At 41.4% G+C, this 27,101-nt stretch overlaps 1 protein-coding gene across 2 annotated transcripts; it reads right to left on the reverse strand.

Annotated features, from left to right (window-relative positions):
- Window positions 1-2,141: 2,141 nt before the first annotated feature.
- Window positions 2,142-27,077, reverse strand: KPNB1 (karyopherin subunit beta 1). 2 transcript variants are annotated; one of them, XM_079903779.1, is made up of 22 exons: window positions 26,637-27,077; window positions 26,474-26,532; window positions 24,094-24,276; window positions 21,440-21,640; window positions 20,385-20,537; window positions 18,633-18,692; window positions 17,767-17,856; window positions 17,309-17,419; window positions 16,448-16,549; window positions 14,977-15,201; window positions 13,572-13,763; window positions 12,638-12,768; window positions 11,421-11,568; window positions 11,003-11,074; window positions 9,623-9,767; window positions 7,965-8,047; window positions 7,366-7,473; window positions 6,837-6,980; window positions 6,617-6,722; window positions 5,840-5,954; window positions 5,020-5,181; window positions 2,142-4,351 (listed from the first exon to the last, which is right to left on the reverse strand). In XM_079903779.1, coding segments are annotated over exons 1-22 (2,631 nt in total). In that variant the 5' UTR covers window positions 26,677-27,077; the 3' UTR covers window positions 2,142-4,350. The 2 variants fall into 2 exon arrangements, with proteins under 2 accessions (XP_079759905.1, XP_079759904.1); XM_079903778.1 differs by lacking the exon at window positions 2,142-4,351 and having other exon boundaries at window positions 4,421-5,181.
- Window positions 27,078-27,101: the final 24 nt, after the last annotated feature.

Here is a 27,101-nt window from a genome sequence, read left to right on the forward strand (position 1 = left end):
TGTTGTGAAGGAAATGCATGGCACAGCATAAATATGTACAGCATGGATCCTTGTTTTGTATTACTAAGATACCGACAGCATCTGTCCAGGACAAATGTTGAGGAAAGCTTGGGTTTTGGTATGACAGAACTGGGTTTGAATTCGAGCTCCATGTGACCTTGGTCTGATAAATTAATCTTTCTGCTCCTCATTCCTATATATTCCCCTATACAGAACTCTGTTAAGGTTGCTGTGGGAATTAAGATATAATAAACATAAAATCTTTTCAGTGTTTACTGTTTTTTCACATCAGACAGGTCAAGCTGGAATCCTTGATGAGGCCAGGTGGAACTGTAGCCTTGTACTGTATGTACTTTTTCAGTGTTTGTTGAGGAGGCGGGTATATGGGAACGGGGAATGACCTGGAGGGCTGCTGGAAAAAAAATTCTTAGGAGAAGCAGTTCTTCCTTACCATTTGATAATGAACCAATACCATTCTTTCCTCTAAGTATACCTTCAATGGAGAAATATTTAACACAGTCTAGTCAAGAATTACGAGTTACCCTCTATAACCCAGTAATCTCCAAATCTGGGTACAGAAAGAAAATATTAGAACTCCTATTTATATTTATTTTTCATATAATTGCTTTTTAATTATCTATTTTTGTGCCTTGTTACACAATATATGGGTACAGTAGTACAGGTATATAATTTATCAACACATGGGGGTATGCATGATCAAAAATTCCTTACTGCAGGGGTGTGCAATTAGAAATGGTGAAAGGCCACATGGAGGCTAAGGTAGGAAAATGAAGGTCTGCCCTCATTTTACTTGCCCAACATAAACTAAGAAAGTGCATTTTTTCATAAAGTAGCCTGCAGGCATCTCGCTGCACTAATAAACAGCAGGGTGAAGGAAAGGACCCAGTTTCTTAATCTCAAGTCAGTGTTCTATCCTCTACAAGTCTCTAGGGGGGGAAAAGTGGAAGCAGAAATTAAATACACGCTGCAAACTAAGTAAAAATCCAACCTTTGGATAAGCCATTAAATAGACGAGATCATTAGCCTGCAAAATATGCACAAGACAGAGGACAATCTCCAGCAGCTTCAGATCTCTCTGGACAGGAAACCTCCTCCACGTAGTCATTTTTCACTACCTCATTTGTAGAAAACTTTCATTCATATCCCATTGTACTACGTAGAGCTAATTTTTAAGACAGATGTGTCCTTCCTCTCCCCAACTCACACATCTATCACCACACGCACCAGCTTCTTTCAAACAACTCATTTCACCTCCAAGGAGGTGACACCGTCTGGAACCAAAAATGAAGCGGCAAAATGTTGAAAATAAAAATAAAGCGGACTTTATTTAGAAGATAAAGGTGGTGTTATCAGTTTTGGTTAATAAAGTTGGGCTCAAGTGTTTTAACAGGTCTTTACTGCCATCACAGACTGGCATGCCAAGGGCATTCTGAATGCCAATTACAGACTGAAGTTGTTTCAAAATCCAAGATGCTGTCAAAATCTGATGATGGAGCTTGGATTTGGATGTTTTTCTTAAAGTTGGACTGACACATTTCTTATATATGAGTGACTAGATTACTTGGTTCTGAAAATGAAAACACTACACTGAGCAGTTCCCCTCCTCCACAAGTCCGTAAGGCAATGTTGCAGTTGCCTCTGACAGCCAAAATCTCAACATTTCAACAGGGGAGCTAAGAGGAACTGGGAAAATGAAAAGCAATGTAATTGTAATTGATATAGGCAGCTGCCACTTGTGGCAAACCAAAGCCTAGTCCGATGCCTATTTTCTTCACATTTGCACTGCCATCTTACCAGACGGTAACTACATTCTTGAAGGAATGTGCCAAGACTAGAGTGGGGAAGGCCCAGACAGTGAGTGGGCAGAATGCATTTTGCATCCATTTGCCTTAGGTGGTACAATTAAGGACAAATACCTAGTGGGAAGACCCACTAGCCAAAGGTAACTAGAAAAGAGGGTAATAAATGCATAACCAGTGCAGAGTAACTGCGAGGCACCAAGACCACAGTCCAACCAGCCCATTTTCCTCCTCTCCATCACTGAGTGGATCTGGGAGAAAGCATTAATAACAGCACTTGTCAACTGCTTCCCTGGAACAAAACATGACAAAACACACGGGTTTTGTTTTCATTATGGTTCTCGGTGTACTTTATTCTCCTGCTGTCTAGCTAAGCAGCCCACACAGGACAGAAATGGGTAGCACTGAGGAATGATCAGATTTTTTTTTCTCCCCAATATTCCTGCCCCCTCCCTAAGCCCTGACCAACCCTTATCAGGAATGGTTAGTATATCACCCTTTCCCTCAAGAACAACTAAAATTTAAACAAGGCATTATAGGGCCAGGTCTCTTCACAGGGCTCAGGAGCTGGTGTGAGCTCTTTATTCACAATGGAGTGTCTTTCCTTCAAACACCTGGATTTTTTTTTTTGTACACTGGTTCATAGATCGGCACTTGACTTTGAACCTGGCACCAAAAGGCACAATATCTGATACCCTGTACAAGAGCTATTAGAGATGCTGCCGTATGGATGGGCAAAACTGAGCCAATCCCGCTTATGAATGGAAGGCTTGAACAGGGAGTTGGCAAAGAGAAACATGTAAGCCCATATTTTTTGCTAGAATGGAAATGAAAGTGGGAAATTAAGGTCTTTTTAATCCTCCAAATACCTGGAAGCAATTTAAAAATCTTTCTTGGTGCTTTTGAAAGCAGCATATTCAAAATGCCAGCAAAAACTCCTAATAACTGCAGACCCAAAAGGGGATCAAAGCTTACCAACATCCCTCCTTATTGCTGAAAAAGTCTAAAACCAAAATTCAGGGTGCCCTGTTTCCTTGTAAAAGGGAAAATAATTAAGTCTGATTTATCATCATAGCACATCACACTTTAAAAAAAATATTACAGCGTGTGACCAGGGGAATGTTTTGACACCATTTTATTAATCTTCAACTTCAGTGGAAAAATATAACCTTTTTCAAGTGCCATTTTCATCACAAGAGTTCTAGCATATATATATATGTGTATATATATATACACACATATATATTCCTTTGTTTTGATTACTTGGTTTTGAAGTGCAGCAAGAGACCAATACCGCATTATAATCAATCAAATAAAAGAGAACAGAAGGCCAAGCAGTTTCCAAATGGTTATTTTATCAGATTGTTTAAACATTAAATTTATCCTTGTTTGCAATCCAAAATAGTTACCTGAAATTTGCTGTTTGTGTTTACTTTTATGGTATGTTTATTTTCTAAACTCTTTGGCACAATTTTCTGGGGGCGTTCAGACTGCCAAGATACATGTCAGGAGAGAACTTTTCTTTTGTGCTGCCAATTATGAGCATTTAAATTTTGGTTTGTTGGGTTGTGGCTTTCTTTTGTTTTCGAAGTCTGCATTCTTTATTTGTAACAACTGTATTTTTATTTTTTCTATATCCTCTAACTCCAGAGTTCCCCCCCACCCCACTTCTACATTCACAGTTGAACCATATTATTAGGAAAGGCGCCTTGATGAAAAGATCAGGGTGGGAGCTCTGACCATTCGTCAGTGTTTTCCCTAGAATTAAAAAAAAAAAAAAAAAAAAAAAGAAAAAAACCCAAAAAACAAAACCTAAGAGCGTCTTTCCTTTTTTTCCATCTTATATCTCTTGTGCTGCATCAGTAGACAGAACTTCAGTTAGTTTCATGAAATGCAACATCCTAACCTCTTTTTTTCTGGGAAAAAGAAACTGCAATGACTTGAAGTTGAGAATGTGGATACCGCCTCACTCACACACACTCATTCTCAGACTGTAAAGAATCCCTCACCCTCCTTTCAGCCAGCACGCATACAGTACCAGTACCACGTGGCAAAGGTACACCAAAGGTGGGCTTGAGACCCAGGCTCCATCTTTCTCATCAGTAGCAAAGGCCAGGATGCCTTTTACAACAAAGCACCACAGCTGAACCCAGTCCCTCCTCCTCTCCCCCAAACTAGTCATTCCACTCGGCACCGGCCAAAAGACAGAAAAGCTAGTTCTAGCCTCTCCTGGGAAGAGAGAGCTTTCTTTTTTTTTAAAAGTAAATCCACCATTTTTCTCTTTTCCAAGATGGCCGACATTATGGTTTTCTACGAAGTCAGTGATTACTTAGCTCACCAGCAGCGCTGCTGTTGATGGCTGCAGCTGCTGCTGTGGCAGGATTTTCAGTGTGGTGTGTTTTCAAGCCTCACTCACTCATCCTCTCATTCCCAAACATTCAGCATCCGTGCACACTCCTCACTTCCGGGTTTTTCAAAAGATTGGAGATTTCCAGTGGGGGTCTCAGGTTATCATCCCAATGGTAACAGATCTAAAAACAGATTGGAAAAAAGGTCAATTTTTGAAATCCCATATAGCCAGTAGAGCCAAACACCTCTCTGATTCCTACAATTAAGTGCTTATAGACCTGAATGGAATTTGTCAACTTTTCAATCATTAGCACTTATGAAGGGTAGGAAACTGAAAAGATAAAACTCAAAATAGCCAATTTTACTGAGATCTGTGGTGTAAGATAACTCACTAAGTGAGAGGAAAATAAATTAAAACTACATTTCAAAGCAGAGGTCAGACAACTCCGACTTTGGATATCTTCTGTAAAAGAAAGCAATGTCTCAAAGCACTGCAGTAAAGAAATAAAAGAACATGAGGAAAGAAATACAGAGTAGAAAGAGAATTTTGGGAAAATGCCATTATCGATGACTTTATTAAGGTCCAAAATGCTTTGGGGACTTCAGTGAATTCTAGTTATGTAATTTCTGTTCTTTATCACCATGAGGAACCAAAAACGTGGCTCAAGGAAAGATTGGCTGCCTGACCCTTCCACTAGTACAAGGCTGAGGAACAAAGGCCTGGCTCAGAAGCACTATATGGGAAAGAGTACAAAACACCTAAAGAAAGCCCTTGTCAGAACAGTCTAAAGAAAATGTACCTCCTCCCCAAGAAAGAAGAAGAAAGAGGGCAGAGGAGACAAGCTCTTACCAAGCTTGGTTCTTCAGTTTCCTCAGTTCTTTTGTTGCCCATGTAGCAAGGGTTTTTGCTTTGTTAGTCTTCGATCTCCGTCCTTCAGTTAACAGTTCATGGATCATTGGCCTAGCTTCTACTAATTTCAGTACATCCTTCCCAAATGCTGTACACAAGTCCCTGTGCAAAGTAAACACACCTGAAAATGGGCTCCTGGCCCTACAACAAGATCTTGTTTAGAACCTTCCGAACCAGTGCTAAGCTAGCTATGGGTTTCTTGGTATTTACCTACTTTTTAAAGCTGGAAGAAAATTTAAAGATAAGTAAGTCTAACACCTGCCCTCAACAGATTAAAAAAATGAGGTCTAAAAAAGTAGAATAACTTACCCAAGGTTCCACAGCTAATTCATGGTAAAATGAGAACTAGACTCCAGGTCTTTGAGCTGCTCAAAACCAATGTTCTTTCTTCTAATGATACCTCAGAAACCCTCAGTAGAGGAGGCTAAACAGAGGCAATTTGTTGACCAACATCAGAATAGGGGATGGACATAGATCTGATGCTGCTTCTATTATCTCTGAGAGCTCACTTTCATAAGAGTTTGGTGGGGAGAAATTAGAAATCTGGAGGGTCTGAAATGAGATTAGAGCTAAATTCTGGAATGAATTATTATCTGAGAACTCAAAACAGGACATGATGGGTTCTATTAAAGAAAGAAATCCCCTCTGTACCAAAAAGGTGGGTAATTGCCATCCAGGCTACTCTCAATATTCTTCACTACACGTCTTCTCATTTTCCGGACACATTCTATTCAGCTATCAGAAGCAGGGTATAACCTACCCGATCAGTCCAGCAGCACAAGCCACTACTCCGTCTGTATGATCCTCATCTCCAGCAATGTGGTCAATGAAAGACAGAATAAATTCTACTCTGGGTTGTACCAGCATCACATCCGCTATAAAAGAAAGAGGTCTGATGAGGTTGTCCCACATTTGGCAGGACTATATACCCTGTTTACACCCTGTTTCAAAATTCCCAAATACTCTACTCCCATCACGCAGGTTTTGGGCTGGAGAACTAGTTGCATACAGTTATACCAAATTGTTCTTCCTCAGATTAAGATGTCATTCTTCAAGTCAACAGAAGAGGCAGATACTCCTATTCTTATAAGCAGATATATATATCTGTAGAAACACAAATGGAACCTTTCCTCTAAGCCTGTAATATCAAAGGAGTGAAGTACAAATATTTCCCCAATCAATAACAAAAACATCAGTTGATAGAGGAAATCTAATGCCCCCAATCCTTCAATTCAGATGCATGGTGGGGGTTAGGGAAGTCCCACTCAGTGTTGGCACATATGCAAACAGCAGCAACAGCCTTGCTGGATCCCATCCCTTGCAATGCTCAAGAAATGTGAAGCAAGGTAGCTGAAGAAGCAGGGATCAGAAGAGTCTGTATCCTCCCTCAAAGCTACTCCCTTCATTAGAGCACTGTTCCTCCTTCTCCTCTTCTTTTAAGCAATAGGTGTTAGTTTACAAGTAAACTACACAATGAACACACAGCCCATTTGGCTAAGTGCACACTGGACTAAGTCAACTGGGTTGTATACTCAACGGTGTACGTTCTCCTGGTCTCCCTTCAATCCCTGGACAATTCCAGTATAGGCTTCCAAGCAGCCTTCCCTTAGCTCATTCAGATAATCCACCATGTCATAGTCTGACTGTAAGAGAAAAAGAACAGAATCTCCATCATATCGATGGCCTTTAGTTGTAATATTTGTCAAAAGTCCTGCTCCTCCAGTCAGGGCTGGACTTAAAGATAGCTTTAAACTTACCTTGTCCACCTGGGCTTGGGAGGCCTGCTGAAGAGTATTCAATACAACCTCTAGATATTTTTTAAACTCTCCACCAATAGCAAGGGCAATATCACCAAACACTGACAGAATCTGTGGCTTCACAGACCTGTGGACATTTTCATTCTGACAAGGAGAAAAAAAAAAATTTAGTTCTGTCCAAAGATTCAAAAAGCTTTTTAAAATAACCAACTACTGATATGTTTGGTATAAACCTTAAGGAACATACACAAAAATTAGCAATGCTTACCTCTAGATAGAGAGATTATATATTTACTCTTCCTTTGTACTTTACTGGTCCCCACCTGCCCCACTCAAGTTCCATGCATTGACCATGTGTTCCTTTAATTAACTTCACATTCTTAGGTTAGAATCATCTTGCGAAAATGAACAATTCCCTTCATAAGCCCACAGCCAACATTCTGGGGCATATACATTCCCTGTCACGGATCTTGATGTTTAACTATCTTTCTAACCAATGGTAAATTAGATTGTGTGTATAGACACTCACCCCCAAGTTCTCCAGTAAGAGCTGCATCACCTCATCACAGAAAGGTAAGATGTTGGATTGCAGGGCACGGCATAAGTCTCCCACTAAGCCCACAGCCGCCAAACAAACCTGCCAAGAATCAAGAAAATGACCTCTAGAACAGAAAAGCCTGCCTGCAGGGGTAAGGCATGATTTTTTACCTAGCTACTGGTCCTTTATCACTTGAACCTAGAGTCAAAGAAGAAAAGACCCTTCCTCTCTCACATTAGTTCATTTTTTAACAACCAATATGGCAGGAAGAGAACTAGGACTATCTAATCTATCATTAAGAAAGGACAGAAAAGACAATATTCACCAGGGATGGTGGTGGCAGAGGCGGATGGTTTACTGAAAACAAAACAAAACAAAACTCCTTCTTAGGGTGCTACTCTGATGTGTCTAATATCCTGTCCTTCACTGACTATTTCTAGTTCAGATACTCAGGGCAACAAAGTAGCTCAACCCTTGGGGTGATACACAGGGAAATACTACCTGGGCTACAGGATCCAGACTTTTGTATGACAATGACTACCAAGTATAAATGAGAATATAAATGTATTATTGTGAAAAGCACAGCTTACCTGGTACTCAGCATAATTTTTCAATCCAATGCCCAGGAAGGGTTTAAAGGCCTCCATGTACTTTAAGAATTCACCACCCAACACTGTAAAGAAACAAACTATTAGCACCACAGGATATCACAGAAGAGAACAAAAATAACCACCCTAGCTCTCCCAAAATGTATGCACTCCAGTCAAAAGTTAGGTAGAATGTGAGTTAATTACAGATTCTATCACAAAGACTTAGGGCTGCCTTGGACAAGCCAAATTCATAACTGCTAAAAGGGCCTAACTCTTATACCCTGGAGATAATGCCAAATCTCCAAAGAGTGGGATTTCACTCTGGCTGAAACTACCAAGTGGTATGGCCCTCAAGGAATGCCAAGGTTAATTATGAATTGCCTGAGCTAGTGATATTGCCTCTTGTCCATCTCTTCATCTGATTATAACATGTCCTCTTTGGAAGCCAGCTATTTTTTTGGCCTCGCCAGGCAGCTTGTGGGATCTCAGTTCCAACCAGGGATTGAACCTGAGACCACCAGGGAACTCCTGGAAGCCAGCTTGGTCTCTAGCCAATTCCATCAAGGACTTACTTAATAAGCCAGTCAAGAAAAGCTGTCTGGGTTTCATATCCAAATCAGCCACTCCAGGAACCAAAATCAACTTCTGTGCCCTGCCAGGGTAATCACATGTTGCCAGACCAGTTGCACATAGGCTCCTTATGCTAGAAATGGGTCTGCCTTAATAATACACCTTACAGGGCTTCCCTGGTGGCGCAGTGGCTGGGAATCTGCCTGCCAGTGCGGGGGACATGGGTTTGGGCCCTGGTCCGGGTGGATCCCACATGCCGTGAAGTGGCTGGGCCCGTGAGCCACAGCTGCTGGGCCTACGCGCCTCACTGCAGAGCCCGTGCTCTGAAGCAAGAGAGGCCATTGCAGTGGGAAGCCCACGCCGCAGCGAGGACTGGCCCCCGCTTGCCGCAGCTGGGGAGGGGCCCACGTGCATCAACGAAGACCCAACGCAGCCAATAAAATAAATAAATAAATAAATAATTCTTAAAAAAAAAAAAAATACACCTTACAAACCACCACTGAAGAAGCATTCCAGGTTTCTGAAGTGCTCTTTAATGTGCTTTTAATGGCCTTTCAAGGAGCCTTAAGTCAGATATGGCTTCCCCAAAGCAATTCTGCATAGTTAGACATGTAACACCCAGAAAATCAATTAATTCCTAGAACTCGATGTTTCATTCCATTCCATACCAGGCACCATATTGCGTCAACCTGAATCCAAAGCATTACAACCCAAACCAGAAGGCACCAAGTGCCAGGAAAGAAAATAGAAACCTTTACTTCCTCCATGCTTTACAGGAGCCAAACCTCAATAAAGCAAGTAGACTTTAGGGGAAAGAAGAACCTGATGAATTTGAGGTAGGTAACAGTTCCCTCCACCCCCAGAAAGGTTGCCAATCTGAGTTGCAAATTGGCTCCCCATTCACTTCAAGGAGAGTGGCAAGGCAGTTATACACAAATTTACACTTATGTTCAATCCAGCTCTGAACTGACTCAATACCCCAATAAGTGAGAAGACGGGACTATGCTTTTTTGCAGTCAAAAATTCTTCATGGCCATTGATACTCTTGCATTCTAAAGACATTCCCTGCCCAATTTTGGCTCACTGACCTTCCACCAGTGTGCTAACTGCCATTAGGGCATCCTCTTGCACTCCCCCAGACCCAGCTGTGCTTTGGAACATCCTTAACAGGGAAGCCATGACCACATCAGAGATCTGCAAAGCATCTTGATGTTGCACTTTCCGGAGAACATTCTGTGAAATGAATAAGAGTTCAGAATCTGTTGATTCCAAACCCTTCAATCAGAACACCATACTTTTTTTTTTTAAATCAATTAAGTCCCTAGAATTCTTTTTTTTTTTTTTTGGCGGGGGGGGGGGGGAAGGCTTTTTATGCTCAGAAGTTTTGACAGTGCAAATCATCTACAATGAAACATACATTTAAATATCTCATCTATTTCCCAATTCAGAACAAATACAAGATGATCTTCCATAGTGCAAAAAGTCATCTCCTCTGTGTTTTATTTAAGTCTGACAAATCCTTGTCAGCAGCCTCCATAATCTAGTTGTACTGGAATGGCAGTTAAATTATTTCAGCTTTGAATAAGGACACGTCATATTAGAGTTCTTACTCATAAAACAAAAGAGCAACCCTTTCTATAGCCTAACCCATTTACAGATGATGGTCAAGAAACTATCTTGATAAACTGAAACCCATCTGACTTTTCCCAATTCAATATTCGTCAAACCTCCCTCCCTACCCTTTAATTTGTTTCAACTAATGTTACTGGATCAGGAAAGACCTCTTAACAGTCATGTTTTAAAAAATAAAGTTTGGAGTAAAAAAGAGAACGGAGTCATAGGTAAGATGACCTAGTCAGCATCACTCAATTCTAAAACCTAGTACCCACCTAAGCACTAGACAAGTTCCAAGGTTTTCCTGTTCTTGGATAAAAAAGGAAATAGCTCCTCAGCCACGCCATGACTCCAGTCACGAGCAAGGAGTTAACAGTTTAATTTTCCCAGTCTCTCCTCAGAAAAAGTCTACTGTGAACACCAAATACTATAAATTATAATAAAGTTTCCAACAGCAATTGTTTCAAAAGATGATGGTAAAAACACAAGGCTGTATTTTTAGCTCAGTGAACCATAGCTGGGAACCAAATCTGACTGGGCTACACTTGGACAACCCAATGAAAACCAGACTAAAAGTTGCTAATACAAAATAGCTGCACAGCTGGGAGGACCATCACAAATGGAGTAGTTTCCTTCCCTACACTGTACAAAAGACAAACCGCATTTTTACGGACAGACAAGAAAGGAAAATGGGAAATTACTCTCCTAATCAATCAGACTAAGGCCTTTTGAGAAGAGCTTCTGACCACCATCATCTATAACATCATCTTCAGAGTTCTGTGTGTACATGAACTTGTCATCCTGAGATATGATTCTCTTCCCTGGAGCTATTAAGTGATAAGGCACCATCATACCTGAAGAGTTGCGCAGAGTAAAGACTGAAGGTCATTGAACTGGATCCTATCCGATGTGCTCTGGATATGTGACTACAAGAAAAAGAAGATCATGTTCTGAATAAACACCTTCTGAAAGGGCTTTAAACTCCCTCAATGCTTCCATTTTTGCTGGGTTTGCCAGGACCACTAAATAATCTTTACTGGTGCTAATGCAGGAAAGTAAATAAGCTTATATACGTACATGGTGTTACACATGTATGAATAAACTGTAGCAAGCAATACAATTTTAAGTTGCAACAATTTTTGTATAAGCCTTATATCTTTCTGAGAACATATATGCTTAAGCACTGAAAAAAAGAGAACAGCCTTGAAACTAGAGCTCTGTGTTAAGTACCACACCCTTCCCACCAGGAACCAGGAACGCCCTCAGTCTCACCTCCATCTGGAGCACCTGCTGTAGTCGTTCCATGATGACTAGAGTCGTTTTCTGAACTGCAGGGTAACAATCCTTGGCACTGTTTTTCACAATTTCCATCAGAGATTCATACGCAGAACTCCTCAGGTTGTTCTGGTGTCCATCAGGTCTGTAAGGAACAGACAGCAAAAATCGTAAAGCCTTAACGGAGAAAGGACAGAGAAGTCATTATAATATAGAAACTCTCTCACTGAAAATAACCCAGAAACCGATATGGTTGCAGACTTGATCTGAGTTTGGCAAACACAATACAGCCTGGAACCAAATTTTCAATCTCTGAGCCAATGACTACGTTCAATATGGTTTCCAGACCTGTTTAAACTTTAGAATGGCCCTTTTGGAAATGGGCTAAAATTGTAGGAAAAATAGTTAAAAATGCTGAAGAACCCATGTGGATAATTGAAGAGGCTGCACAAGTAGCTATGAAAAAGACAACTTGGGAATTCCCTGGCGGTCCAGCGGTTAGGACTCCGTACTCTCACTGCCAAGGACCTGGGGTTCAACCCCTGGTCGGGGAACTAAGATCCCACAAGCCACGTGGTGTGGTCAGAAGAAAAAAAAAAAAAAAAAAGATATATCAATTGTCTTCATTCATCTGCGAGATGAAGAAATGAACTAGTTAAGCATGAAGAACTGATATCCAGCCCTCTTCCTAATGGTTTCTTTTGAGCATGGCTTTAGGTATAGCTTACACAAAATCACAATAATTAAAGGTTGTCCCCAACTTATAACCCCTTCAAACTACATTTCCAAAGGTCATTTATAAAACAACTGTATTTAATGCCAAGTTCCTCACCCAATATCATAAATGGTGTTTAGTAATCTGGTATGGCAACTAAATTCATAATGAGAGCTACTATTTCTCTTATACCATAATCAAATACTCCTATTAACTGTAGACACTGCAAAATGAAGGCACCTCTCTAGGTCAACTACTCTCTACCTGTAGAGAAATGAGATTATTTTCTGACCTTAGTTATAAACCGTACAATTCTAAGGTAGTCGAAAGTCTACATTTCTTTCCTCACTCTTATTTAAACAATCTAGAACAGGATTCTTTTAATTTCTCCTATTGCAATGTTTCTATGATTAGGTTAAACAGTCCCTACACAAGAGGCAAAAGGAGTTGGATGCAAAGACACCACTCATTTCACTCATTTCTGTGTAGTATCAGTTACCTGTCTGTGGTCTCCAAGAGCTTCTGAACTATGAGTTCAAAAGAAGAAGATAAGCAATAGGTAGCTGGTTCTTCCTGATCATCAGCTACATCTGCAGCTTCATAAGCAGCTTCAGCCAGACTGGAGAAAGCCTTAAACCCAGACAGAGTAAATATTAATTAAACTTCAAAAGAATCCCACTCCAGGATTACCTCATTTTCCCTTAAGATACCTTGGGCAGAGTTCCTTTCCAACTGATCTAAGAATAAACCAATGGCAGTGAATCCTCAATTCTTCCTATCCAGGTCATCTCAAGACAACTTAACATGTACAGCTACCCTTAAAATTAAATAAACGTATGTATGTACGTATGTTTCTTTATATTTTGTTTCTGCTGCCTAATAATCTACACACAACTCTCTAAGCAGCAGAGTATTTTCACCTACCACGAATGCCTGCCACTTCATTTCTTCTCTTTCCATTCACAGAAAGCCTCTTTGTCCCACTCCTTCCTTATTTTACCTTCCTCCCCCAAACCCCAAAGGTCCCTAACAAACTACATTCAGCCTATACTGACTCAACACTGAGCTGCCTACCTTCCTTCCCTCATACCCCCTTCTCAGCAATGGTTACTTTTCATGGCCAGCAACTCTCTACCTTAATCAAAATTTCTTGTCCCCAAGCAACTGAAGAAAAAAACCCAAGTCCAGATAGTTTTCCCGCTGGCTTAACATGACTCTTCTAAATGGCTCGGGAACCAGTCACCATGAGACAACAGTTCCCACTGGGTCATGCAGCTCACATCTCCCCCACATTTTAATTGAAGAAATTAGAAAGGAGATGCTATTCAGAAAAAGCCTTCTAGTGAGGTAGACCCATTTCTCTCCCACACCTCCTACTTCCTCGCCAATGGCTTGGCCAACCTCCTTATCTCACCAGGAAGAAAATCCCTCACCCAGCACACATTTGAAGCCACTCTGGGTTCAGCACTGAGGCCCTCAATCAGACACTGCAGCAGGGGAGTCAAGTAGACATCATTGATGGCAGCTTCGGGAAGCAGTTCACAGATTCTGCCCACAGTCCATGCAGTTGTGTCTCGAACAACTACACTGGGGTCTTTCATTAATTCTATTAAGGTGGGCATAGCCTGAAAATACAACAGTTATTGGCAAAGCAAAACAAAGATTAAAGTTCATGCTGACTGATACCTCAGAAGAGGAAATACTGATGTTTGGAATTTAACTCAAAGTATCAAGATGGTTTTGTCATTTTATAAGACATGCTTATCAAATATCCAACAATATAATAAAAGTAACTGGAAAAGTGAAAAAGTCCTCCTCTCTTCACCAAATCCCAATACACAGTTTTATTAAGAGTTTGGTATGAATACTTGCAGCAATCTTTATTGGATTACTCAGGCAGAGATCCCAGGATGAAGCTGTGATGGCATTTAGCTATTCCTGAACGGTTGAGGTCTATATACGCTAAGCTCAATTAAAATGTACTCTTGGGCTTCCCTGGTGGTGCAGTGGTTGAGAATCCGCCTTCCAATGTAGGGGACACGGGTTCAGTCCCTGGTCTGGGAAGATCCCACATATCGCGGAGCAACTAAGCCCGTGCGCCACAACTACTGAAGCCTGCGTGCCTAGATCCCATGCACCACAACAGGAGAAGCCACGGCAATGAGAAGCCCGCGCACCGCAACGAAGAGTAGCCCCTGCTCACCACAACTAGAGAAAGCCCACGTGTAGCAACGAAGACCCGATGCAGCCAAAAATAAATTTAAAAAAAATATGGAGACTTGTTTATGATATAGCATTTAGTGAAAAAACAAGTTTTAAAACTATTTGTACAGTAAAATCTCCATCCTGTTGCACATACATGCACACTGTTATCACTGGGCAATGGGATTAAAGGTAGCTTTTTCTTTTTGGCCTTTTCTGCATTTTTCAAGTCATATGATTTTTGTAATAAAAAAAGAAATATATTTTATGCCTCATTGACAGCGAATAGCTATCCACAAGTAATCTTTGTGGATAACTATTTACAGCTTTGTTTTTAAAATAAAGGCAAGGGCTTCCCTGGTGGCGCAGTGGTTGGGAGTCCGCCTGCCGATGCAGGGGACACGGGTTCATGCCCCGGTCCGAGAAGATCCCATGTGCTGCGGAGCAGCTGGGCCCGTGAGCCATGGCCGCTGAGCCTGCGCGTCCGGAGTCTGTGCTCCGCAATGGGAGAGGCCACAACAGTGAGAGGCCGGCGTACCGCAAAAAAATAAAAAAAACAAAGGCAAATCTTCAAGCAAAAAGTTTAAATAAACAATAAATATCCCACTTTCCACCCACAAACTCCCTCAGCTTCACCTGTATAACTAGTGGTTTGAGCTGATTGGGCTCTGGTCCTTCCAAGATACAGCCGAAAGCCATCACTGCTGCATCCCGGTACCGCCAATCAGGGTTCTTGATGTGTTCCTTGATGAAGGGGAGGACATGCGGGACAATGTCATCTTCACAGCAGGTGGCCAGGAGCATGAGGCACACCCCAGCTGCTTTGCAGGGGTTCCAGTCGTCGTCATCATCATTTTCATCCTAGTGAAAGAATGTGGCATTAATTAAGTTTTTGTTCAAAGAATCACTTTAACTCAAAAGGTCCTCTGACTACTCTCAAATATCATTACAACTTAAGTTTTGGGGAAGTAAATAAAATATAAAACCTTCATATCTTTATCCCTTCCACAAAGATTCATCACAGCACAGCCTTTGTTAAACAAGATGTAGATAGAGGGAAGATACTTCTTAGCACTATACAATGAGATGAACAAACTCCAACTATATGCAATAAGGATGAATCTTGAACACATAAAGTAAAAAGCAGGGCAAAAGAATATATGCTACTTGATTCTAGTTATATAAAGTTCAAAATCAGTCAAAATCTATGCAGTGAAAGGTGAGGGAGGAGTTAATGACCAGGAAGAAGACACTGGGGGGATGGGGGTGGGGAGTGTGGTTCTGGTGTGCTAGTAATTATTATTTCAGTAAAAAGTTAAAAAAGATTCCATTCAGATCTCCCTTGAAACTAGAATTCAAGGTATATCCTTCTTATTGTGGCTGTTCACACCAGAGTAATTTAAGGTAGGCTGCTTATGCAACTTCAGAAAATTATATACCTAAAGAATGATTTGTTCCCAAAATGAGAAAAGCACAACAAAAATATACAAAAGTGAAAATACTAAGGTCAAAGATAGAAAAACAACAACTGTAAAACTAAAAGATGAGATGAAAATTTAAGGGAACACCGAGTCCATTTCAAACTAAGTGTATCTCTATTTATCTTTCAAGATCGCTCTATTAAGAGTCATGTACTTCCCTAAAAACAAATTACATTCCTGTGTACGAAGAAATTTTGCAGTGCTCAAAGTTACAGCGTTGTTTCCTCAAAGCACTTCCAGCTCTTTGATAATATTTCACATGCACCAGAAGAGATGAGGTGACAGAAAGAATCTTTCCAAACACCATACCAAGAAAAACTGTGATGCATGAAGCTGAAAGGGAACAATGGCAACCAAGATACACTTCTTATAAGATAATTTCTCTACTTACTCATTAAACCCACATCCCTCATGAAGTCTTGCTACAGTTATTTTGTCAGGCTGATCAAAAACTACTCAGAGCCTAGAGGATCTTACTGATCCAGCTCAGCTCTTCCCGAGGCATCTATAACAGAACATCAACTAGTTCAAGAGCTGCTGAGTTCCTTCGTGGCAACTGTTCCACAGCAAACCAACCGTTAACAAGGCTTCACAGCTCACTTGGCTAGATTTGGAAGGTAACTCACCTGTTTAGTTAGTGTCTGTGTGAGGATTGGAACCAGGTATTGTAGTGCTCCCTTGGCATAAAACTTGCTGGTGTGCTCAGGGGGCCGTCCTTGTTCTGCTGCCTGAGGAGAAACATAAAGCAAATTCTGGACAGCAGCAAACAAGCTATGATACTAAAGGCATACAGTGAGAGCTGCCCACAGGTCTGTACAGAAATACATGGAGCACATGGTAACATGCAGTGTGTGTGCTCTTTGGAGGCGCTCATTTTTGGGCTACTTCAATGAGATTCTTTTAGGCCATACATATAATCTACCTTAAAGGACCAAGGCAACCTTAAGAGTTATATTCTTTATTCACTAAGTGACCTCTGGATGAAGAGATGTATGAAGCTTACATAAAGATGCCAAAGATTGTGCTTTTTGTAGGACATAAAGACAATCAAGGTTGGAAACAAAGCTTGAATTCGAATTTGCGAGTGCAGGATTAACCCCTTTCTCTGTATCTAATTCCTTCACCAGAGTTAGTAAGCTATCAATTATACATCCCATGCTTGCATTAGGCCTTCCAAAAGAAAATAATTCAGCATCAGATGTCACCTGGTTAAAATGCGACTTCCTGCTGCCCCCTTGTGTTCACAGTACTAGTATTTTCAACAAATCCTGACTGGTAAAAACAGGAGATGCTTCATTCCTGATCCGTCTCCCTCATGAGGGCCTTTGGCTAGCAGAAAACCCCAAATCTCTACAAATGGAGATACCCTCTAAGCCCGGTCATAATAAAGCTCTCCCAGAGGAAAAATAATATCCACAAAAGAGGTTAAGTCCCAAAGCCCAGTCAGAATGACAGCTCTCCCACCACATGGACTCTCCCAGGCTCACCTCTGAAGCTTCAATGGCCAAGTCCATTTCCTCATCACAGACATTGGACCAGAATTCTATCCCTTGTAGGGCCACCTCATCAATATCACTTTTCATTGCTTCAATTGTGATCTTAAGAGAGAAAACACAACACCCCAGGTCCCAAATAAGTGCTGGTTCAAGTTCGACCCCTCCTATAATCACAGATACTCAAGTTTCAAAAATGTATATTTATGAAAGCTAGGTCTGAAATGAAAGGTAGGAAAAAGAGATTTTTAAAATATACTCTTCTTATTAGTACAAAGGTAGCACAAGTTTTCTTGGCACACTGCTGATGAACTTAAATCTAATACGCAGACTCAGGGAATTTCCTTGATTTCACAACATTAAATAATTACAGAACTGACGAAACATCAACTAAGAATAATGGACTTTTGCAATCAGCTCTATGCTCAACTACATAAAATAAAAATACTTACTGCAAAAAGAGCAGGACCCATATATGTCTCCATGTACTGATAATATAAGGACATTATCTTCACCAGATTCTGTAAGGCAGCCACTCGTACCTTTTGCAAACATCAGATTAAACAGTTTACTATTTAGTTTAATAACAATGCAATCTGACAAAGGGAAATAACCACTTCACTCAAATGGGTTAATAATCTATAGTGTCAATTGAAGTGTATTTCTTTTCCTTCTTTTTTACTTTAAAGATATCTGTGGAACCCCTGGCAGGACTAAACTCACTAACGCCCTCAGACTGGATGTTACTCCCACCGGCTTCAAGGGTCAAGGTTTAGGTTACTGCAATAGGAAAGCTGTTTCAACGGCTACAATGGAAAACAATCACTTGAACAACCTACAGCAATTAAATAGCAAGGCTGGGCTTCCCTGGTGGCGCAGTGGTTGAGAGTCCGCCTGCCGACGCAGGGGACGTGGGTTCGTGCCCCAGTCTGGGAAGATCCCACATGCCGTGGAGCGGCTGGGCCCGTGAGCCATGGCTGCTGAGCCTGCGCGTCCGGAGCCTGTGCTCCGCAGTGGGAGAGGCCACAACAGTGAGAGGCCCGCGTGGCGGGAAAAAAAAAAAAAAACAGCAAGGCTGATCAAAAACCATTTCTCCCTTAAATCTTTTTCAAGAAGGTGACAACTTCCATCATGTTAGCTTTCCAAGGACTATTCTTCCCTCTTCTCCAATTCAGTGAAGAAAAATTCTTATTTAATAACAGTATTAGTCAAACCTATTTCTGAAGTCACCAGATTCCAACATTTCAAACTACTATGCTAGAGTTAGCATTTCCTAGGAAAGACAGAAGACAAATTTTTCACATGACCTCTCACTTACCCTTGTATCTGGACACTGTGTGGCTTCACAGACCACCTGCATAATAAAGTGCCTTTCGGACTGCAAAAGAATAAAAATAAAGAAAATGAGAAGAGTATAAACCACATATATGAAGATTACTAGACTATCCCTTCAAAGAAAACTCTCACTCCCTCAGGGACCCACACAACCCTGGACCAATCAAGCAGGTTTTCCCGACACAGTAATGGGACTATGAAGGCTCTACAGAGTTTGCCCCCAGTGTCTACTATATGACCTGCCCTCTAAGGAGGTCCTGAATCTTTTAATCCCCCAAATGACCTTCACTAACAAGACTTGAGGAAGGAAGCAGACAGGAAAATGTAGGTCACAGGATTGAAATAAAGATGGCTAAAACAAAACAAAAAACCCCCCTACAATTAGGAAAACCCCCTTCCTTGTATTTAAAATTTAAGAGAGGGACTTCCCTGGTGGTCCAGTGGCTAAGACTCCGTGCTCCCAATGCAGGGGGCCCAGCTTCAATCCCTGGTCAGGGAACTAGATCACGCATGCCGCAAGTAATATCCCACATGCCGCAAGTAATATCCCACATGCCGCAACTAAGACCCGATGCAACCAAATAAATAAATAAATAAATATTTTTTAAAAATTAAAAATAAAAAAAATAAAATTTAAGGGAATTCAAACAAACCCAGATCAAATGTGGTAAGATACAGGAGAAGACTAATGAACTACATTTTCCAAGCAATTAGAATTGCAGTTTGCTTTCGTTTCTTAGACCTCCCTACTCTGTCCACTCTAAGGCCAAGAAAAGGCAAAAAGCCCAACTAAAGCATCAACAAACGTGCAAAAATGCTTTCAGACTTTCAGTCGATTGCTTTCACCCAGCAATCGACTTCTGGATATATATCCAAAAGAACTGAAAACGACTTCTCAAAGATATATTTGTACACCCATGTATACAGCAACACTATTAACAACAGTCACAAGGTGGAAGGAAGCAAAACAAATGCCCATCAACCAACGAATATAATGGAATTATTATTCAGCCTTAAAAAGAGAATTCTGACACATACTATAACATGCATGAACCCAAGACATTATGCTAAGTGAAATAAGCCAGTCACAAAAAGACAATTCAAATACTGCATGATTCTACTAACATAAACTGTCTAGAATAAACAAACTCATAGAATCAGAAAGTATAAAGGTGGTTGCCAGGGATTGTAAAGGGGAAAATGGCCAGTTAATATAATTTCAGTTTTGCAAGATGAAAAAGTTCTGGAGATTGGCTGCAAAACAATGTGCATATACTTAACACTACTGAGCTTTACACTTAAAAATGGTTAAGATGGCAAACTTCATTTTATCGTACATTTTAACACAACTACAAATAAATAATAGGGGGAAATACTTTCAGGCAAAATAAACTTTATTTATTAATTTTCAAAAGCACTTTCCTAAGGAAGTATGAAACAGCCCAATTTGCATATTTAAAAAAAATCCCAAAGCATACTCACACTTTGGACTGCAAAAGGGAAAACCTAAACCTAGAAACATTTTAGATCACATTATTCCCAAAAGCCTGATGAGAAATGGCAAACACCTACTCCATGGTCGTTTCACACAACACAAATCTTAACTAGATGGGAAATAAATGCTTCTAAAGAAGATGGTACCTTCTAAGTCATAAACTTAAAACAAAACAAAACTTTCATTTAACTCTCACGCCTCACCCTCTGAACCTACACCTTTTAATCAAGAGACACTTACCTCTTTGTCAAAGTTTGCTTTGGTGAACTCCAGTGAGTTCAGGAGTGCATTAGTAGCCGCTAGCTTCACATTATTACTAGGCTCTTCTTTCCTCATCCCCTGGATTATGGCAGTCAGAATCTCATTGGATTTATCCTGTAGCTGCTCTGGGTCCTGAAACAGCAGAGAAGTGCAGTGAATATAATAATTGAGCTCATGACTAATCAGCAGTCCTTTCAACTGTAAAATCTATTTGAGAGAGTATCATGAGACTTTCCTGATCTTTTCCCACACATTTCCATTTAGGGACAAACCACCTGCAAAATATCCCAGGGTCTGGTAGTCCAAAATTGAACTGAAACAAGTTAAACTCATCAACTTCATCTCTGCTTCTTAGCATAATGACTCTGGGCATGAAGTAATGCTGGCTTTTTTTTTCCCCTTCTGTGCAAATGGAGATGGCAGTCTGGTGTTTTTTTCCAGGCCATCTGTACCAACTGAAGTAAAGCTTCAGAACATCTGAGGACCAAGGATCAACACCTGGGCACATCTATGGAGTCTAAGTCCAGGTCAAGTGCTGTGGACTTCTTTGCTTCATCAAATCTGTATATCAAAACAGACACCAAGAGTAGTAACCTCAGCAGCAACAACAGTCCTAGGAGGGCTGCATTTAACATACTGTGTTGTGGCTCCAGTGGTTAAACCACTACAGCAAAAGCTGGCAAACTGTTTCTGTAAAATAGTAACTGAAAAAGTAACACAGCATCCTTGGTACATTGAGGATCTTCAGAAAGCGATCAGATCAAGGAGAGGAGAGAATATCTATGCCCCTCCATACAGGGATTTCCATCTTGAGTTTGTAAACCTTAAGTCTCTTTCCTTTAGGGCATGCTTAGCAATATGAGGATAAATTAACTATCTAAATATAGAAGTCTAAAATAACAAATAAAGCAGCCCTACTTTCAAAACACTCTGCAATAGCTTGGTTTTCTTCATGATGATAAAGAATAATTCTAATACCATGCATGTTACAACCAGATGGAATCAGAGGTATATAAGTTAGATACAGCACTTACTATATCTTGGCAAATGTAACCAATAGCTTCCAATGTCGACTCTTTCATGTGCTCTGTGCTGTTGGGGTTTGTGACATTGGCCACCAGCTGAGGAATGAGTTCTGGCCATTGGTTCACTGGGATCTCTGCACAAGCAATACCAGCCACACACTGCGAGGCAGAACTAGGCCGGTAAGTTTCTGTGCCCAAAGTCTGCAAAACCTGTACGCAGGTACACACACAAAAAGACAAAAGATATCAATTTTAATACTACTTAAATATATTTTGCCTACCAGCATACCTCTTACATCAGTCTCTGAATTTTCTATAATACAGAAAAGTAGGAAAAGGCATATACAGTATAGGCCACCTGTTGGGAAAACAGCCAGCCTCAATACCAACAGCAGCACAATCAACACTGCCCCAGAGGCTAGAAATGAAACCAATTATCTCCTACTTCCAAATGGAATCTCCAAAGCCAGATACCTCACCTCAGTGTTCAACACAAGGTGAGAAAGTACCAAAGGCATAGGTACAGATAAAGAATGAAGCCACAACTGACCCTGGGTTAATCATTACCACGATCAGCTAATTCTGTCAATGAACTCACTAAGAATCACCAGTCCACTCAAAAGGCAAACAGTTAACTGTTCCTGGCATGAACGCAGGACAAAGAGTAGCTGCCAGATATCCAGGCCAGCTCTGCTGACTAGGTCAGGTCACTTAGTATCCTGCTTTGTAGCTAATAATAATGAAATCCCCATCCTTCCCCCTTATACGGTATATCATCAGCCCTGCCCACTCCCAACAGCTCTACCCAATAACAGTTCTGATTGATTCTAAATGAAGGTTTTGCTCCCTAGGGCTACCAGAGCTAGACTGGACTTTAAGAAAGACTGTTATGGGGAAGGGGGCAGGGAGCAGGGATGAGATGAATTGTCCAAAAGGGCAGGGGTTGAACAGGTATTAATCCAAGTCTGACTAAGAAATCCAGGGTGCCTTTATACTGTATTGCACCATCTCCTAGTACATACGTGAATCCCATTCTATCTTTAGCTTTTCTCCTTTAAATTGCTTCTAGAAGACCATTAATTAATATTACTTGAGGTGATTTAGAGACTACAAACGTCTAAATCCTGACTACTGAAAGTTATTTTTTTAAAACTAGGGGTGACCCTAATGATAATAGTCAATTATCAGAAATAAGAGGAGTAAGAAATTAGCTCTCAACTGTGTCCAGACCCACATTTTAAAAAATAACCACCAGCACTGAAAAAGTATTACCAGATGTGCTATGAAAGGGAAAAAAACCCAAGATAACTGCTATTTTTTTCATGCATGAAAGCTCAATAATGTCTATACAAATTCTTACTCAAAAATTTTAAATTTGGTGTTAAGATTGATGTGCCCCCCTCCAAAGTCAACTACAGTTCCAATCATGTCTTCTCTCATTTACTATTGTGTAATTTGAGGAAAACGAGAAATTGAATGAATACAGTTAAGTACCAAGATTTCCAGTGATTATGGGACTTCCCTGGTGGTCCAGTGGTTAAGACTCCACCCTTCCACTGCAGGGGCATGGGTTCAATCCCTGGGTGGGGAACTAAGATGCCGCATGCCACACAGCGAGGCCAAAATACAAAAACAAACAACAACAAAAGATTTCCAGTGATTAATGGAATAAACTTCATTTATATCAAATTACTGAAAGAAGGATTAAAATGTTATTATATAAGGAAACCCAATGTGGACAGAAATAGCTCTACATATTCCAAAGAAGATTCAAAATAAGTTGGCTTTTGTAACCTAGTTTCCTGTCATGAGTTCCTCCATGCAAGAGTGAAGAGGGAAGGAGGTACATAATTAGAAAGAGAAGTTACTGCCGTAAAGAGCACTAATTTACCTAATGCTGACACCCAGAACCAGGAAACAGAAGATTGATGTGCAGAACCACGACTAGCACAAGTACAGACGCAGAAATCCCCCCACTGGTTTCTCCTCAAATACCAAGGACCAACTGATGACTGCACAGATGTTTGACTTACTACTCTCTGTGCCTTATCCATGTAACACAGGCCACTAAAGAACCCAATTAAAAAAAAAAAAAGCATATACGTCCACATATTCTGAGTTCTTTGCTGTAGCAAGAATTATGGATTTCTAATTCACCAAGCAAATCACAAGAACTCCATAACGCAGCGTAACAAGTGACATTCAATTTTCCTCAAAAAATAAATAAAAACTAAAAATCCATCAGCTCACTTTTTAAACACCTTGACAAAAAGCCAGATGTCTCTAGAAGTTTCTCATTATTTGCTAAGTAGATAAAATCATGATTAATGTCATAATCTTATTTCACAAACTCTTTGGGCTTGAAAGCCCAGGAGATCATTTAATTCCCCTTCTGACTCCACACAGTGCCATGCCTAAATCACCAAACAATGGAACTATCTACAGCAGAAGTTCAGCAAGAGCTAAGTGTTAGTTAACTAAGCTCTAAATCACTTGGATAAAGACAGTTTGCGAAAGAAGACTTGTATCAAATACATTTTTTACCTTCAAGTTAAGTTTAGATCCCAGACATCTATTGCACTGTCAGCTCCTTCCCATGTAGATGACCAAAGAACTGACACTCCCCAGGCTAGTGTGACCAAAAGGAGATGAAAGCTACTTACATAATTTTTGACTTCCCGTCGAGCATTAGCATCAATAGCAAGCCACCTCTGCTGGTACTGTGTCTTGATATCTGGATCTTTAGATGTCAAAGAATTCTTGATTTGTAGACCAGCTGCAACTCTGGCAACCTGACTGTTTCCTGGATTTGCCAGCACTCTGGACAGTTCCACAAGGAAAGTGGGCTGTTAAGATGTGAATGAATAATACCTCTTAGGAATTTTACCAATTGAGAATAGCACCAAAAAACAGGGGAAAACCTAAAATTTTTAGGACATATAATATTTCGGAAAATGCCAAAATATCTACTTCAAGATTCCTATAAAAATGTTATTTGGTACATGAGGAAGTCATCCATCTTCTCACACAGACTCAGCATTTAACAAGGAGTTACAGGTTTTCCTATCAACATCAACTAAGAGTGCCCAAATCTTCACATCAGATCCCCCAGAATTAAAGCAAGCTTGACAATCTGGTAGAGGATTCTTCTTCATACCTAGAACAAAACCCGGTACTCAGTAATTTGTATTTGTTAAATGAATATGTTATGACAGGGTAGAAAGTAAAATTGTTACTTTTAAAATTTAGATTAAAAAAAATCTTGGTCCAAAAAGAATGACACCCAGGGTGGCTTTTGATCTCATGGAAGCAGGTTATAAGAGAGGGAAGTACTTCTAAATGTAAAACATAGACTTAGGAGGCTAGTGTTCTCTAGTTTAGTTTTCAGTGTTTCAGCAAAATAACAGTGACAAAAGATATATAAGGGAAAAGTGATAACAAATATTTAGAAATAGGGGGCAACTGAAAAGATAAAAATGTCAAGGAAAATGACTTCATGTTTAATAGGCAAGAGTTAACACACTAAAAGTGTGTTATTAACAATTCCTTGAGTTGTTCCTATTCTTGAGTTGTTTAAACATTACTGTAGATTCTTGAAAAGTATACTCAATCTTTTGTACTGCTCAGGTCCCCAATTTGGTTTAAAAATTTGGTTTAAAAATTTTAACACACACTAGTCTTCCCTGCCAGAAGCTCTCTCCAATGGAAAAGCTAACAGGAAAAACTAAAAGCAAATAGTTTACCACTAACAAGTCCTCCAACCACAGTGGGAAATAATTCTTAAAGGTTTTATTAATTATATACCACTAAAGAATGTTAGGAATGTTGGGAATAAGATAAAATGTTAGGAATAAGAGAAAAGGCTCCTTGCATATTTAGCAAAAGAAGAAAAGAGGAATATATACCAAATGGAAATATTATCAGTCTATACTAGTGGATAAAAATCTTTTCTACGGAAAATTAAGGATAAAAAGATTAGTAGTAAAAACTAACACATGGAAAGGCAAAAAAACCCACAAAAAACACGAAAACTCCACAAAACACAAAAAACCCAAAAACCATTCAAAGGCAGTTTGTATAAAATAAAAATACACCTTGTCACTTTTTTTTCTTGCGTTATTTTGCCTAAGTAACACAAAAGAACACATCTGGTTACAGTGAACTATTACCTTTAAAAGATGTCTAGTATCATTCACCCTTCTCTCTGCTCCCCATCCCCCCAACAGGAGGGAATCCAAAGAGGAACATTACTGGCACATAGGTTGTTTCAACCAATACATCTCACAATTTTATACAGAGATCCAGTCTCTAGAGGACTTAACATTCATTTGTTCTGTATCCTTTAAATTTGAAAATATGAAAAACGAGGAACTTTCCTCTGGAAACAGGCCCGATCTCAAGGATGAGCCTCAGCCTGTTATCTGGGTGCAGATTTAGTCTCTACTGATTCGGGGGTACGCGGGGGGGGAAATACAAAAACCCGGGTGAGAAATACCCAGTCAAAAAAGGGAGAAACACTGCCGGAAATGGGTTAAGAGGCATTCGGGTGCAGGCCTGGCCATGAGCACAGACCAAGGGAGACTGGAAACGGTAGAGCTCTGGGAAGTACGCGAACAATCACAGGGGCCACGGGACAGGAAGGAGAAGCCGGCCCCGGTACGAATAAGGCGGGCGGCAGGGTTCGTAGCTTCCACATGGCCCCTAGGCCCGGCTCCCCCACCCCCACCCTTGCTGAACACGCAGCGCCGCGCAACCTAACCTCCCCTCCCTCCCTCTTTCTCCCTCCTGCTGCACCGCCGCCCTCAGGCTGCACGCCGATTGGGTGGCAGTCACCCCGGCGCGCCGCGCCATTGGCCAGATGCCGGGCCCGGGGCGGGACACACCCACCGGCTTCCCGATGGCGGGGTTAGGTTGGACGGGGGGGGGAGGGGGACGGGATGGGGCGGGGTGGGTTCCCGAGGCCTGGGCCTCCAGGAGGGCGGGAAGGCCCGCATGCAGGGGATGGGGAGACGGCGGGATGGGGGACGGCGGGGTGGCACGCACCAGGTTCTCCACGGCCGCACGCTCCAGGAACTTCTGCGCCGCTTCCAGTTCCAGCCGATCTGGGGGGGAAGGAAAGTGGGAAAGGGGACAGGGTCAGAGGGGCCAGGGCTTCCCCTCCCCCCACCCAATCACCTCAGTTCGACCCCCGGCCCCCGCGTCCTACCGGGAGACACGGTCTTCTCGAGGATGGTGATAAGCTCCATGGCGGAGGCGGTGGCGGCGACTCCTCTTAGGACGACGGCCCGGCCTCTCGGGCGGCGGCTCTAACTGGGGATGGGGGTTGGGGGTCGGGTGGGTAGGGAGGGTGGGGTGGGGGGCGGGGGTCACCACAAGCCCATTCACCGGCTCCCTCTTGGTAGTCGCTCCAGCTCCCCTTCCTTCCTCCTTTCCGTCTTTCCTCCCTCCTAATTTGCTACTGGCGGCGGCGGCAGCTGCTCCTCTGACGGCGGGGGAGGGACCCCGGGGGCAGCTCAGAGCGCGGCTGGTGCTCGGGTGGCGGAGGGAGAAAGAAGGGAAGGGAGGCTGTGAGTTAACGGCGGCTCGCAGGGAGGGAGAGAGGGGGAGGGAGGAAGGCGGAGGGATATTCGGGCCGGACCTCTCCGCGGCGGCACCGCGCTACATGTCGATT

This window comes from Stenella coeruleoalba (assembly GCF_951394435.1).
Source record: "Stenella coeruleoalba genome assembly, chromosome: 19".
Lineage (NCBI taxonomy): Eukaryota > Metazoa > Chordata > Mammalia > Artiodactyla > Delphinidae > Stenella > Stenella coeruleoalba.

What these genes read in the sequence shown, in the direction of transcription:
- KPNB1 (XM_079903778.1), bottom strand. Translation starts at nt 26,676, where the DNA reads ATGGAGCTTATCACCATCCTCGAGAAGACCGTGTCTCCCG. An exon ending in GTGCGGCCGTGGAGAACCTG is followed by an intron (nt 24,277 to 26,473) that starts GTGCGTGCCACC and finishes ACATCTTAACAG; the next exon opens with CCCACTTTCCTTGTGGAACT. An exon ending in CTCTTGGAGACCACAGACAG is followed by an intron (nt 11,569 to 12,637) that starts GTAACTGATACT and finishes TGTTCCTTACAG; the next exon opens with ACCTGATGGACACCAGAACA.